This window comes from Dinoponera quadriceps, unplaced genomic scaffold (assembly GCF_001313825.1).
Source record: "Dinoponera quadriceps isolate SergipeBrazil2010 unplaced genomic scaffold, ASM131382v1 scaffold1069, whole genome shotgun sequence".
Taxonomy (NCBI): domain Eukaryota; kingdom Metazoa; phylum Arthropoda; class Insecta; order Hymenoptera; family Formicidae; genus Dinoponera; species Dinoponera quadriceps.
The window spans coordinates 1,030,480-1,044,422 of NW_014555200.1; the positions used below are offsets into that span (position 1 = coordinate 1,030,480).

The window sequence follows — 13,943 nt, forward strand, 5'->3', positions numbered from 1 at the left end:
ATTTGCCTCAATCTCTCGTTGTGCCGAGTTTTCATCGCCTTATTCAGTTCCATTGTGTTAAGCGTGTGTACAAGAGAAAAAAAGCAACAGTATTCACATTCGTGATCGTGATTACAAATTACTTGCTGGCAACGATTTTTACACAGGCCGCCCAATATTCACGGCGTTACTTTAGATTCAAATCGCTCTAAATACTTTTTAAATCGCTGGATTGAGTTTCTCGAAAATTTATCGTAAATAAAAATTTCTCCACAATCGCTACGCATGTCCGCGCAATTCCTAGCTACGGGTCTGCTCGGCGGTTTCCGCCGGTTTTCGGCTGCCGCGGCGCGCAGTCGGTGCTAAGCGACGCCAAGTGACGGACGCGGGCGCGCGTCTTCGAGGAGCGGCGGCGCGGATCACGACCTCGCGGTCGGTCTGTTAGTCTCAGTGCGCTTGGAACAGAGAGAGAGAGAGATGTACGGCAGCAAGGGGACAACGATCGGATGCTGGCTCGTGTGGTGCTACGTCTTCCTGACGTATCACGTGGTCAGCGAAGCACCAGCCGACACTAGTGGTATGCGATCGCCCTTTCAATGATCAAAATGCCGACGGATAAATTCGCGGCGGTGTGTCGCGGCGAAGATCGATACAAGGACGGCCCTTGGCGAACGTTCGATTTCCCTGAGCGCCGTCGCTTGAAATCTCGTGACAAAAGGCCCGAGGGGTGTCTGGAAGACGCGGAAGCTTGCCCTGATTTCTTTTTTTGCTTCTTTCCTTTTTCAAATTTCTTTCTGTATTATGTACAGCATTTAAATGATTCACGTACGGACTATGTTAGACTATGTTAGATCACGTAAAAGTGGAATAGATCCTTTGTGTCATATGGTAAAGAGCTACTTGTGGCTAATTGACTGCTGAAAAGTCACTTGATGCGTAAAGTTTCGCATTCTTTCAACAGATTATACGCATTTTATATGCATTTTAATAAAAAAGGGGGGGGGGGGGAATCATTATGACAAGAATTGATTAGAATAGGATTGCTTATAATGGTAAAACTGAAAAAGTATTGACCCTTAATTAAAAAAAAAAATTTACCGCTTGTTACATTTTTTTTTCTTTTCGTTCCTTTTTTTCTTATGTTTTTTTTTATTATCTCACACTCGACGTCTTGGTGTATTTCGGACACCCACGCATTGGTTTACGAAATGGTTCACGAAAATACCCGATTTAGGAATCCTATTTTCGTCACGATCGTATCTCCTCGGTCTTCACGAGAGACAAGTTAGAAATTGTTACGCGGCTAAAGAGTTCATAATATATCATTATATATTTATTCATTTATATATATATATTTTTTTGAAAAAGCAAGGGATTGGCAGCGAAAGTCATGATTCGTCGATTTGGTCGTCGACGAGATTCGGGTTTTTTTTCCCCCTGCTGGATGCGTTACGTACCTGAAAATAATTGACTTGGCCCGCAAGAACATGTTGCACGCTGTCGCGCGCTTTGTTCGGTACCGTTTTTACTCGGCTGAATTAAAATACTAAAACTCGGGTAGATTATCGTAGATGTAAGTGCATCGCGATGCACTTTACAAATTTGTTTCGTTCGGTCGATCATGAAGCAAGTCGCAACGCTTTTAGAAAGAATTGCTCGTTAAGTTGCAACTTGTACGCCATTCCAACTAATTGAGAACACTTTTCTCGCGAATAAACCCGAATTCGAAGAAGAACTATAAACGAGGTCACGGAAGTTATCCATGGTTTATCAAAGCTCGCTCATAATCAAACATGATACGAATATATAGCGTGGCATAACGATTTTGTTCATGGAATGTAAGCCAATTCGTTCCTTTCTCCGTGCAATCCGACGTATGCTTATCATATCATATCCGGTTGTTCGTCGCACGAACAGACGTGAGATGCTCTGCTTGTGAAATCGGAACAGCCGCTTTCCGGTAAATACGTGATTACACCAGTCGTTCGTCTCGGCTGGAAAATTACACGTACTCGTTAAATAAACAATTTTCAGTTTCAATTTTCAGCTTCAGTCTCGCGCGAGTTCCTTCGAGAGCGTCAGATACTTCTCCCTGAGCCCCCTTAAAATGCTATCTTCCGGTGAATTCGAAATGCCCGTTCTAAGAATATCTCGGAATAACTTGCGTAAGGATATCGACAGCTCAGCGATACATGAGTAGCGCTCTCGCACGCCTCTCCTGTTGCGCGAACGCGGCCGGTGAACGTGCCGCGGCTCTTGCGGGCGCTACTTTTCGACGTGACATCATCACGACGAGCTCGGCGTAATGCTGACGAGTTCACCGTCTGGGCAACCATGACGAGATCGACGCAACTCGACGACGATGGATCCACCAGGAGTGTCCGTCCTCAAGGCGACTGCCAGAACCGCTGGAATACGCAGTTTTCCTCTCGAGACGAACATCTCGTTACTCCTCAGCGAGTCTTTCGAGCGACGATGAACTTGTAGAAATGCGACAACGATCAGGATTTATGCCCCCCGCGTCCGATCATTTCTTTCCCCGTTTCGAATCGTACCGTGTATATTTCAGACGTCCTGGTGTTCACCGTCGCTTCCAACGAGACGGATGGCTTTCGGAGGTACTTGAGGTCGGTCGAGGTCTACGGATTTCGTGAAAACTTGAAGATCCTCGGCCTGGGTAAGTCGTGGAAGGGCGGTAACGTATTTTACGGCCCCGGCGGCGGATACAAGATTAATCTTCTGAGAAAAGCCTTGGAGGATTATCGAAACGATGAGAACAGAATCGTCTTGTTCACTGACAGGTTAGTGTATTCTGCAGAGAAAGCCGAGTATTTTACACACATACACACGTATCAGCCGGTATATATCGTTTTTCACGCGTACCTCTTGCGCTTCCAGTTACGACGTGATATTCCTCGGTGGGCTGTCGGCGATAGTCGAGCGATTCCTGGAGACCGGCGCTCGAGTTTTGTTCTCCGCGGAGAGATATTGCTGGCCGGACAAATCTCTCGCGAGCCACTATCCACCGGTATCGAGGGGCAAACGATACTTAAACTCCGGATCCTTCCTCGGATACGCCACTGACCTGCTCGCCATCCTGAACACCGCCCCCATCGAGGACAAGGCCGACGATCAGTTGTTCTACACGACGGTGTACCTGAACGACGAGCTCAGAGCGCGGCACAGGATCAAGTTGGATCACAAGTCCGAGATATTCCAGAATCTCTTCGGTGCGGTAGGTGAGAGAGAGAGAGCAAGCAGAATTAAGCGGAGGGACGAAGTTTCTCGGTGTCGACGCAACGACCCGTGCTTTAACCCACCATCGCCGGTTTTTCCAGCCGATGTCGAGCTCAGGTTCAAGGGGGAAGAGGCGTATCTTCAAAACATCGTCTATAATACAGTACCCCTGGTGCTCCACGGCAACGGGCACAGCAAACTGGTCTTAAATTCCCTCGGCAATTACCTAGCTCGTGCCTGGACGTCGGACGAGGGATGCCTGGCCTGCTGGGACAGAACCGTCGAGCTCGACAAGACCAAGCCGGAGGCGCACCCGGTCATCCTGATAGCCGTTTTCGTCGAACGGCCTACGCCCTTCCTGGAGGAATTCTTCGACGCTATTTACCGCCAGTCCTATCCGAAGTCGAGGCTGCATCTGTTCATTCACAACGCCGTGCCGTATCACGAGAGCGTGGTGAGCGGCTTTTACGAAAAGTTCAGCCGGGAATACGTGAGCGCGGAGCACATCTCGGCGGACCAAGCAGCCGACGAGGTGCACGCTAGGAAACTGGCGATGTGAGTAGCGATGATGAACTCGACGTTCCCCGTCGGAGCGTTCGCGCGTCACAGGGGGGGGGGGGGGAACTCGGGGGGAGGATGAAAGAAAATCCCCCGTATGTTTTCGCAGGAAGCACTGTCTGTTCCACAAGTGTTCCGGGTATTTCTCGGTCGACTCGATCGCCCACTTGGACAACGAACACGCGCTGAAGTTGCTGGTGGAGCAGCAGAGAGGGATCGTCGCGCCCTTGCTGATCCGGCCGTACAAGGCGTGGAGCAACTTCTGGGGCGCCATTACGGACGACGGGTTTTACGCGCGGAGCTTCGACTACATGGAGATCGTGAGGAACCAACGCAGGTAAAAAGCGAAAAATACGCGGGTCCTCCCGTGTTTCGCAAAGCGTGAACCCCGGCGGTTTGGTATCGAGAACCGTTGGAAAAGCCTACTCGCTTCGACGCACAGGTTCAAGAACAATCTCGCAATGTTGAGGTAGAACAATTTAGTTTCCCCTTTTTTCATGTTACAGTGAAATACATAGCGTTCTAAATCGTTTCTTCAACGGTCTACCGTGGTTTCATAGCGTCTATCGTGGAAATGCAAGACCCTACCTCGGCTTAATAGACGGTATCGCGCTTACGTTAATCGAAGGCGATGGAGAAGTCAGTCTTGAAAGACCTGCGATCGATACTGTACATATTGTCCGCCGTGCACTCGTAAACCCCCGCGTCCATCTGAGTGGCCGGATCGATCTCGAGTTTCGACTTCACCTTGTCAGGCCCCACCTGCCACTCGTGTATCTGTCGAAAAGCGCAAAGTATCATTTCGGTGCGGTTTCGTGATCGATCGAGCAAACGCGAGCGACAGCGTTTGTTCCTCGAGCGAATAGCGAGGAGTGATATTAACGCGAGTTACGACAAGGTTATCGAACGTCTCTCTTTCTGTCGCGTTATACGTTGAGAATACACTGACGTGCAGATACAAATGGGTGTAAATCTCGGTGCCATCTTTGAACCAGGTGATGTGAGGCCGCGGGGTGCCACGGGCGACGCAGAGGAATGCTATTTTGTGTCCCAGCACATACTCCAGGTCGAAGTGCGACGCCAGCAGTATCTTGGCTCCCTAAAAAGAGAAAGATCGATTGACGGCGATCATTGAGACGAGATACCGAGAGGCAAATATCTCCTCGGACGAATTCCCCTTTTCCCCCTTACGTACGTTATTGTTGTTGTAATACTGATCGCTCTCCGGATCGCGATACTTCCCGGTGATGGGCAGTCCAATCTGCACGCGAGACTTGCTCCTGCTCCTTCCTCGTCCTCTCCGACCGAACGTCTCTCGGCAATTGAGCAGCAGTATACTCAGCAAGATCAGCAAAAGCATGGAGCGTGACATGATAGATCTGGTGGAAGCGAAACCCGACGTTAGCACGCGCAATTTCGTCTCATTATACGGCTCGTCGAACCGTTCGATCGATTTCAATTGCTTTCTAAATCGGCTCACCGAGGGTCGACCGATATTGATATCGATACGTTTTGTAATAACGAACTATCGGAAGGGCGTGATACCGTCACGGGTGGTGGAATCGCGCACATTTATCCCGGAGCGAACGCACCGTGGGTACTCACTGTGTGTGCAGGAACGTTCGTCGATCACACGGAACTCCGATGTAACTGACAGTCACCGCGACTCATTACTCCCCTAGTGTCCTCTCGTATCTATTACAGACTTATATGCAGATGTACCGTCGAGGTATATGCATTGCACGTACGTGCACTGGGTTATTTCTTTGACACGACGTGATCGCTGTCGTCTCTATCAAATCTACGGACCGCTTATCCATTAATTCCAACCGTGTCTATTCGTTCCGGATGATTCAAACCGCCTCGACGCAGTTTACGATCTCGAGTTTTTCTTTCCTTCTTTTTCCCAACTCATCGTTCATACCCCGAGTATATTAAATAATTGATTAATATTTACGAGGGCGCGCGCGCGATATTGGCCGCGCGTTTCAGTTTGTCCTTAGCGACGTTCGAGAGAGAAAGAGAGGGAAAGAGAGGGAGGGGGGGGCAGGGGGAGGAGAGTGCACAATTGGGCGGAAATAAGCGCGTTTGAAGAGTTTATGCGAATGATTTATTTTACGTTGTGCTACAGATTTGCCGCGCGCGTTGCCAACGCAATAGTGTTATATCCTTCCACGTCACTTTTGTGCGACACAATTGGCTCGCTAAATTCACGGTGATGAACCATTTTCGATATATTCCTCGCGCGCTACAGACGTATTACCCTTATAACAGTCAATTATGCTTTAACGACTAAGAACTGGGGGGGAACCGCCGGATTTGTTATTCGTATCTGCGTACGTCTCTCGTCGGCACTCTCGACGGGAGAAAAATCGATCGTTTTATTTTGCCTTCGAAAAAGGAAGCGAACTATTCGATACTGTCTCACGATGTGAATGCTGTCGAACGGACAGCCGCGTGAAAAAGAGTCGGCAGAAGAGAACGGGCTCCGTTGGTCGGTGTGCAAACCGTGGGACAAAATCTCTGCTTTCTCGCGTTAAAAAAAAAAAGGGAAGAAAAACGGGCGGAATGTTTTGCAATGTAAATTTTACATCTCGCTCGATCAGTCTTTTGTCGATTATTCGTGTGAGAGGGTTTGACTAATTTCTCCTCGATATCTCTCCGATTAGAGTGATAAACGGTAAACGGTTACTCTTTTCTGTTTTTTTTTTGTTTTTTTTTTTTCAGGTAAAAATCTATCGATCTATACTCGTGCTAGGATACTGCGCGATCACAGAGCCTACGATCAGTGAACGTGTTTAATACGAGATCATGACGTAGTCCGTTCTGAAGCCTCGGCGGTCAACGGCGTACTGATTGTCCGCCTGACACTCGTAGTATCCCGCGTCCTTCTGCGTTGCCGGATCGATCTCCATTTTTGACTTTATCGTGTCATTGCCGACCGGCCATTCGTGCACCTGCGAATTGAAATCCTCAGTTTTCGCGCTCTCTCCTAATCTCGCGTCCGGTGCTGTTCTCTTCTAACGGTCCTCTCTTCTAGGACAATGAGCCTCTCTCTCTCTCTCTCTCTATGATTACCGGCCGATCAGAGCTTACCTGGAAAAACTTGTGATGGTAGAGCTCGATCCCATCTTTCAGCCAGGTGATTTCCGGTCTCGGGAAACCCGTAGCCATGCAGAAGAACGTGATCTTCCTGCCCAGCATGTAGTCCAGCTCAAAGTGGGACGCTTTCACGATCTTGGCGCCCTGCGAAAAAAGTCGTCGTCAGAAAAAGGAAAATAACCGCCCCCGGTCGGACGCGCGCATATATACACGCACACACGCGGATCAACTCACGTCTTTGTTTTCGTAGTAATGCGCACTGGCGGGATTTCGATGAGGTATCAGGATGGGCATCCGCGAGCCGTAGACCCTTCCTCGGCCGCGACCTCTACCAGCCCCTCTACCGCCGCCCTTCGCCGCTTCTGTGCTCATCATTAGAGCCGTTAGTAAGAACAGATAGAACAGCCTCGGCATCTCGTCATTTGATCTAGAAGCAGAGAGGAAGCTGACCCGGTGTCGCCAACGCGCCGGCTGAAACACTTGTTCTCTCGCGAGGGCACCGTTACGAGCACGAACTCGAATGCGCGTCGCGTTATGCGTAGCTGTGTGTGTATATATATATATATATATATACGCACACATCTGTTCTCACAATATCGATCGATCATTCGATAACGATTCGATGAGGAGATTGACGAGCGACCGGTTCGTAGCTGCTGTTATTACTACTAAGCGGTGTTAAAACACGCGCGCGTGCCCGACGCAATTCGTCGAGATAACACGCCGCCCTTACCGAGGATTCGAAGGGCTCCTGCCACACGCAAAGCAGTATCCCGGAGATCGGATGCGCTAGGTCCTACCACCTAAAATACGAATGGAGCACGCGCGGCGGGTCCACGCAGCCGCTGGTGTGACAGAGTGATGAATCTCAATTGGATAATTATGCATAAACCATTGCCAAGTATGCTCTCATCGGCCAATCGCGGGCACACCACGGCGACCACCTTACAAAACACTTAAGCGATGACCTCTGGGAAACAACACCACCGGCATGGGCAAACAAGCGCGCATCTGTGCCGGCTCGTCGCTCACCGCACATTGCGCTCTTCCGTCGCGCCTCGCCGTCCTCTCCCTCGCCCGTGTCACATTGACGTCTGTTTCAGGGGGCTGTGGAACGTGCCGTTCGTGAGCAACTGCTATCTGATCAACGCCACCATCCTGAACGACGAGTCGACCCGTCCGTTCTACGGAGACCCGGATGAAAACCCGGACGCGGACACGGACACGGAGATGACGTTCGCCGAGCGGAATCGCCGGGCGGGTGTGTTCATGTACGTGAGCAATAGGCTCGACTTCGGCCACCTCGTCAACCTCGACACCTACGACGTCCAACTGACGCATCCGGACATGTACCAGATCATGGACAACAAGCTGGACTGGGAGAAAAGGTACATTCATGCCAAGTACAGCGAGAGCTTCGATCCTGACAAGAAGCCGATTCAGGTAGTCGTCCGTTGCCGCCGTTATCATCGTTGTCTAACGCGCGTCACCCAACGGATCGTTCACTGTTCGCAGCCGTGCACCGACGTCTACTGGTTCCCCATCGTCACTCGCAGATTCACCAAGGAGCTCATCGGGATCGTCGAGAATTTCGGACAATGGTCCGACGGGTCGAATCACGTGAGTAGCTTCTCCCAGCAACTCGGCCCCCTCTTATCTCACTTATGCGATGTAACAACTGAATTCTTCCTCTGCGATGACTTTCTCGGCAGGATCCACGCTTGTCGGGCGGTTACGAGAACGTACCGACCCGCGACATTCACATGAATCAAATTCAGTACGAACCGCAGTGGTTGTACTTCTTGAAAGAATACGTTAGACCCTTGCAGGAGCTCGTCTTCACCGGCTACTATCACGATGTAAGACTGCTAACTCACCCTCTGCGCCTGGTCTTTTTAGGACTCACGCTTGGAATCCGGATACGAAGCGGTACCGACTCGAGACATTCACATGAGCCAGGTCGATCTCCAAGAGGCCTGGTTAAGGTTCCTCAAAGATTACGTCAGTCCCTTGCAACAGCTCGTCTTTACAGGATATGACGACCACGTAAGAAACGTGAAACGAAATCTGAGTATACGCGGAGCTGGTTTGCACAAACTCCGCAGTGAGCACGATGGTATACACGCGCTCTCCTTAAACGCACAGGTTTCCCGGCTCGTAGTTGGATTGTACCGCTTCGTAATACGGACGATTGGTATTTATGCTTGACGCTTGCACGCGCACGCGTTGAACCACGCGAAAGAAGAGATAAGATATTTCGCGCGTTTGATTGATTTTTCGCCGACAGCCGCCGCGATCGCTGATGAACTTCGTCGTGAGGTACCGTCCGGACGAGCAGCCGTCCTTGAGGCCGCACCACGACTCGTCCACCTACACCATCAACATCGCCCTGAACCAAGCGGGAGTCGATTACGAGGGCGGCGGGTGCAGGTTCATCCGATACAACTGCTCGGTCACCGACACGAAGCCAGGCTGGATGTTGATGCATCCGGGAAGGCTGACGCATTATCACGAAGGACTGCGAGTGACCGGGGGAACGCGTTACATTATGATCTCTTTCGTGGATCCGTGATAGGATACTCGATAACTGCCGAATACGACCTCCGTCAACGAGAGAGAGAGAGATATTCATAAATCACGGGCCGCCGCTATATTCGAAGATAGAGAAATACTTACTACTATAGTTAATAAAACGCGCGAGAGCGGGTAAAGAGCGACGAAGGAGGAGGGAAGAAAGAAAGAAGGAAAGACGACGTGAGATTCCGGAGAGATCCCGTACGAGCTCGTTTGCGTTGTTATCGACCAGAAGGGAAACGTCAATTTTCACCGATGGACTGAATAGTGCATTTAACAAGCCGGGAAAACCGCTCGCGATCGATGTGTTATTTTTCTACTCCAATGTGTAAATCGCGCGCCTATAATTATGCTTCGTATTTAGTACAATCGCGCGCGGATTTTTACGAAGATGAAAAGCTGTAACGTATGTATATGTACATGTGATTGATACATGTCTGAATTCATTGGTTTTCGAATATATGTACACAGATAATAAAGCTTACAGCATCTAACGTTACCAAGTATGCCGAGTATTATTATATCCATCCGGTCGCGTTGATTCTTTCATCTTAGGTACTATTTATCTAGGTGTGGCCGGAAGGGAAGGAACATGCAACATCTTCTCCAGCTTAACGTTTTCTTTTTCGTTCTGAATCTTTCATTCGTGTCTATACAATTTTTGCAATATGTTACAACATTAGGAACATTAACAGGATAAATAATTAAAAGTAACATCACCGAATAGCAAATTTCCAAAAATCGATTTAATTACAACGCTGCGCGTTTATTTACATAGTAAAAAACGTACCTCCGTCAGAGCTGATCGCGACGGCATCCCGCGAGAGACGTGCAAAACTAATATAATTAAAGCCTTGTCGTTTACACTATATAGAGTAAGTACTCGTTGAAGCAACTCCATTACACGATTGTTCAACGTGATTTAACTCTTCTGGCCATTTAATCTTTCTTTTCTCCTGTTACATCTCATTCGGAAATGTTACGTTGTAACAATTAATTTCATCGCCGTTGACCTTAAAGCACTTGTTCTTTTAACCACTTTGTACGTTTAGCGCCGCTTGTCTGTGTATATATGTGTGTTTAAATTCTGGAATGCCATGCGTTTTAAAGCAATTGAGAATGTAGCGTAAGTAACAAGCGAATAATACACATTTACATTATTATAAAAAAATGCTTCTCTCTCGGTCGAATCGTATGCTCTAACCACATTAGATATTTGGTCACGAATCACGAGAATGCTATTTTTAATTCACAATAACGTTTAATTTAACTAAGTCTTATTTACAGTTTTGTTCGATCCATAGAAAAAAATGATTATATATATATCTTTATATATATATATATATATATAGACTCTCTCTCGCTCTCTCTCTCTCTCTATTTATCTCTCTCTTTTTACCATTTTTCAGTAACCAGCTCGTTTCAATTCGTTCAACTGATGCGCCAATTTCTCTTCTTTAGTTCGTCTCGCTTGGCCCAATTTCCGACACTCGATGTACGTGCTGAGAAAGCGCTCGACGTCGATTTTCCTGTTGAGAAAATCCTCGGCGATCTTCTCGCTTTGTTCGTGACTCTCGTCCGCCGCCAGTCTCAGACACTCTTTTATGTGATCCGGCGTGAAAACCTCCGATAGTTTGTTGTATTGTTGTATGAGATGGTCGTATCTGGCTTTCAGCACAGTCACCGTTTTCACCTTGTTTGCCACATCAGCTTGTAGCTGTTTCAGCTCGGGTTCTTTGGCTACGTTAGCTTCTACAGACAGATACAATACGAATTTGCGAGTAATTCGTCGAGTCAGAATATCAATAGTCGCGTATTACTTGTAGAGGATGCGTTTAATAATTAAAAGATCTCTTAACAAACGAGAGGATTTGACTCACCGGCAGTTTTTTCAACCCAATCCATAGCGTCTTCGATCGCCGCGTTTATGTCTTTAATTTGGGAATGTTTCTCCAAAAATTCGTCCAGTCTGTCTTCATCCTCGCTGAGCCTCTTCAATTCCTCGTTAGTCAGATTATTCAATTCGGGAAATATTATACTTTGCGGAACTTTCGTTTGCGATTGACTTGGCAACGGCTGCTGATAGTTAGTGTTTGCATAGTGCGAATTCAGGTAGGCCGTGCCGTGTTGATTCGAGGTGTACCTCGTGGGTGTGGTATTGTGAAGGGTACTCCTAGAACTTGGAATATATGCCGTATGGTGCGACGTACCACCGAACGATTTCGAGTTCGAAACGTACGTGTGACCGGAGCTCGTGTAATTACAATTGTAAATGCTCGTGTTCGCACTGGAGGACGACAAGTGTGGGAACTGCGTACTGTAATACGAGTTGAACGACGTAGACGGAATCTCGGGATATTGTTGAAGCGTGTAAGATGGCGAGTTTCTTCCCTGTAAGTCTGTAATCATAAGTGCAAAATTAAGCGACCCCATTCGAGTGCAGGTGAGGACGATCGGACGTGTCGGTGGGGAAAGTTTTACCTCTGTGAGATTTAGTAGAGCCAGGTGAAATATCCTCTAATAGCTGCGGCGGATTCTTGCTAAGTTCTCTGATAATAGCTTGAACAACTCGACCCAGGTCACTATGTACTGAAAACTAGTACACAAACAGCAAAGACAACGGTTACTTCATAATCACAAAACATACAAAAACAGGGGGGAAAAAAAAGCAAGAAATTTGTTTCCCCCTGCTTTTCCTACAACATACATTCAGTAATCCTGGTGCACTGGTGACTTCACTATGCTCGTTGCACCAGGGATGACTTATCGGTGGGGAAACTCTAAGTACTGGCTTCTCCAGTGGAAAATTTGGCGACAGGGAAACCATAATTGCCATTCGTCTTTCGCCGGCATGAAATTCCACCTGATAGTCCACATCTTCTCTGAGTTCTATCACACTGTAACACATCACAACGTACATCACACCATTGTGCACCAATGCTCCTAACGAAATTCGAGATCAACCTGGTGACCTTGGATTAAACGTTGAGTTCACTCGAGTTTTATCGATTTTATTCTCTCTTCCCGTCGTTAAAGAATCGCTACCAGGAAGTATGACGTTCGCGCGATTAGAGTAAATGACGCAAACATTACTGCGGAGAATTTCAGTAACTCTGTTCTTACACTCGACGGATTTCCCGTCATTTTTCGGACGTACGGGGGAATACGAACGGAAGGAAAAACGTAGCGAGAATAACCCGATTTATCAAGCTAATTTCGTGGCGCGCGTGGCAGTTCGCGAGCGGTAATATTGGCAATAATATAACTCAAGTGAGGTTAACGAGAGGTTATAACGATTGACGATAGGCTGCAGGATCATCCTTACTTGTCGTTAAAGATTTTTAGAGTGTCGATTTGCCGTTTGCGTTTGAGCGCGACATTCTCGTTTTCTCCACGGAATATTCGCGATATCATTTAAGAGCCTGGATGTCTGATAAGTCATCCGCTTTATCCGTCGATCTCCCTGTCAAAGCAACCATCCAGCAGAACAGCTGTTTTAAACCCCGTCGCACTTCACGCAGGAGGCCAGAATAGCGGTGTGAATAAAGCCCGTCCTACAATACGCCTTGTGTCAGCCTTCCGCTGACGAACGCATGCGTACTGAGAGCTGTTGGATGTCGCATCATCGAGTCGCCGCAAGTTGGATGTTGCTGTTGAAACAGATGGTGATCTCGGCTTTTATCCCTTCTGTCTCACGATTACGACGTCACTGCAACATCACCTCAGTCTTTGTGCCATCGCGACGCTAACGGGTGAAATTTCCATTAACTCGGCGCGAAAAAACGTTTACGATAGAGCGACATTGTGTCTCTGCACGTCTAAAAACAGAAACTTTAAGTTTTAAAAGACGCTTTCAAGACCGTCTCATTATCGTTATTTTCACCATAGGTCTAGCCTGTTGAAATTTGCTTATCTTTCAAGATAGGCCACATGACGTGTGACTCGCTATCGAGTAGCGCTACTTGAAAAAAGAATGTCCGTCTGCTCCTTCATTGAGTCGTACTACGACCTTAATTCCTCGTTGGTGCTTGTTTTCAATAGCCGCGTTTAGCGGAAAGAGCTATCAGCGAGCAGCCATTGATTATTGATCTTTACTGTTAGATCCCTAAATTTAAACCAATTACGTTGATAAATTAAGGACAGTCCATTGGCAGTCGTTGGAAGTAAGCAGTATTAAGTAAGGAATATTGGTTGGTAGTAAGGGCATAGGGAGTAGGAAATGATACATTTCGCTTATTCCCGACGTTACGTTTCATTCCATTGAAAAAAAAAAACTCTCCCTATTTTGCAGCGTTAATACCTCCAATGTAAATATGAGAAGAACAATCGTCTGTGTTAACTTAGCAAACTTTGCTATTTATTATGAAGCTGCTATTCGTCAACGATTTTTCGTTTGTAATATAACTCGACAAACTTCAACCGACATTTTTACATTTGATGAATTTTGATTAATATTCGTGTGTAGTGTAAAAAAACAGTAAACTTTATACTCA

General features: G+C 47.5%; 4 protein-coding genes across 7 annotated transcripts; 1 reads left to right on the forward strand and 3 right to left on the reverse strand.

Moving 5' to 3' along the window:
- Positions 1–320: 320 nt before the first annotated feature.
- On the forward strand, positions 321–9,954 carry LOC106743456 (procollagen-lysine,2-oxoglutarate 5-dioxygenase 3). Its single transcript, XM_014617311.1, has 9 exons — positions 321–556; positions 2,549–2,780; positions 2,878–3,218; positions 3,318–3,771; positions 3,884–4,111; positions 7,980–8,319; positions 8,392–8,496; positions 8,589–8,735; positions 9,164–9,954. Exons 1-9 carry the CDS (start codon positions 457–459, stop codon positions 9,446–9,448), a joined length of 2,232 nt encoding a protein of 743 aa, XP_014472797.1. The 5' UTR covers positions 321–456; the 3' UTR covers positions 9,449–9,954.
- LOC106743461 lies at positions 4,239–5,490 on the reverse strand. Of its 3 annotated transcripts, none has more exons than XM_014617318.1 (4): positions 5,380–5,490; positions 4,970–5,153; positions 4,724–4,873; positions 4,239–4,551 (listed from the first exon to the last, which is right to left on the reverse strand). In XM_014617318.1, the coding sequence occupies exons 2-4, from the start codon at positions 5,144–5,146 to the stop codon at positions 4,393–4,395; spliced, it is 486 nt and encodes a 161-aa protein (XP_014472804.1). In that variant the 5' UTR covers positions 5,147–5,153; positions 5,380–5,490; the 3' UTR covers positions 4,239–4,392. The 3 variants fall into 3 exon arrangements, with proteins under 3 accessions (XP_014472804.1, XP_014472805.1, XP_014472803.1); XM_014617319.1 differs by having other exon boundaries at positions 5,367–5,475; XM_014617317.1 differs by lacking the exon at positions 5,380–5,490 and adding an exon at positions 5,255–5,360.
- LOC106743460 (papilin-like) lies at positions 5,868–7,825 on the reverse strand. 2 transcript variants are annotated; one of them, XM_014617315.1, is made up of 4 exons: positions 7,610–7,825; positions 7,111–7,303; positions 6,871–7,020; positions 5,868–6,731 (listed from the first exon to the last, which is right to left on the reverse strand). In XM_014617315.1, exons 2-4 carry the CDS (start codon positions 7,288–7,290, stop codon positions 6,573–6,575), a joined length of 489 nt encoding a protein of 162 aa, XP_014472801.1. In that variant the 5' UTR covers positions 7,291–7,303; positions 7,610–7,825; the 3' UTR covers positions 5,868–6,572. The 2 variants fall into 2 exon arrangements, with proteins under 2 accessions (XP_014472801.1, XP_014472800.1); XM_014617314.1 differs by lacking the exon at positions 7,610–7,825 and having other exon boundaries at positions 7,111–7,563.
- Positions 9,955–10,176: 222 nt separating the features above from the next.
- Positions 10,177–13,444, reverse strand: LOC106743457 (vacuolar protein sorting-associated protein 37A). The gene is made up of 5 exons (XM_014617312.1): positions 12,776–13,444; positions 12,158–12,347; positions 11,932–12,046; positions 11,331–11,849; positions 10,177–11,202 (listed from the first exon to the last, which is right to left on the reverse strand). The coding sequence occupies exons 1-5, from the start codon at positions 12,862–12,864 to the stop codon at positions 10,856–10,858; spliced, it is 1,260 nt and encodes a 419-aa protein (XP_014472798.1). The 5' UTR covers positions 12,865–13,444; the 3' UTR covers positions 10,177–10,855.
- Positions 13,445–13,943: the final 499 nt, after the last annotated feature.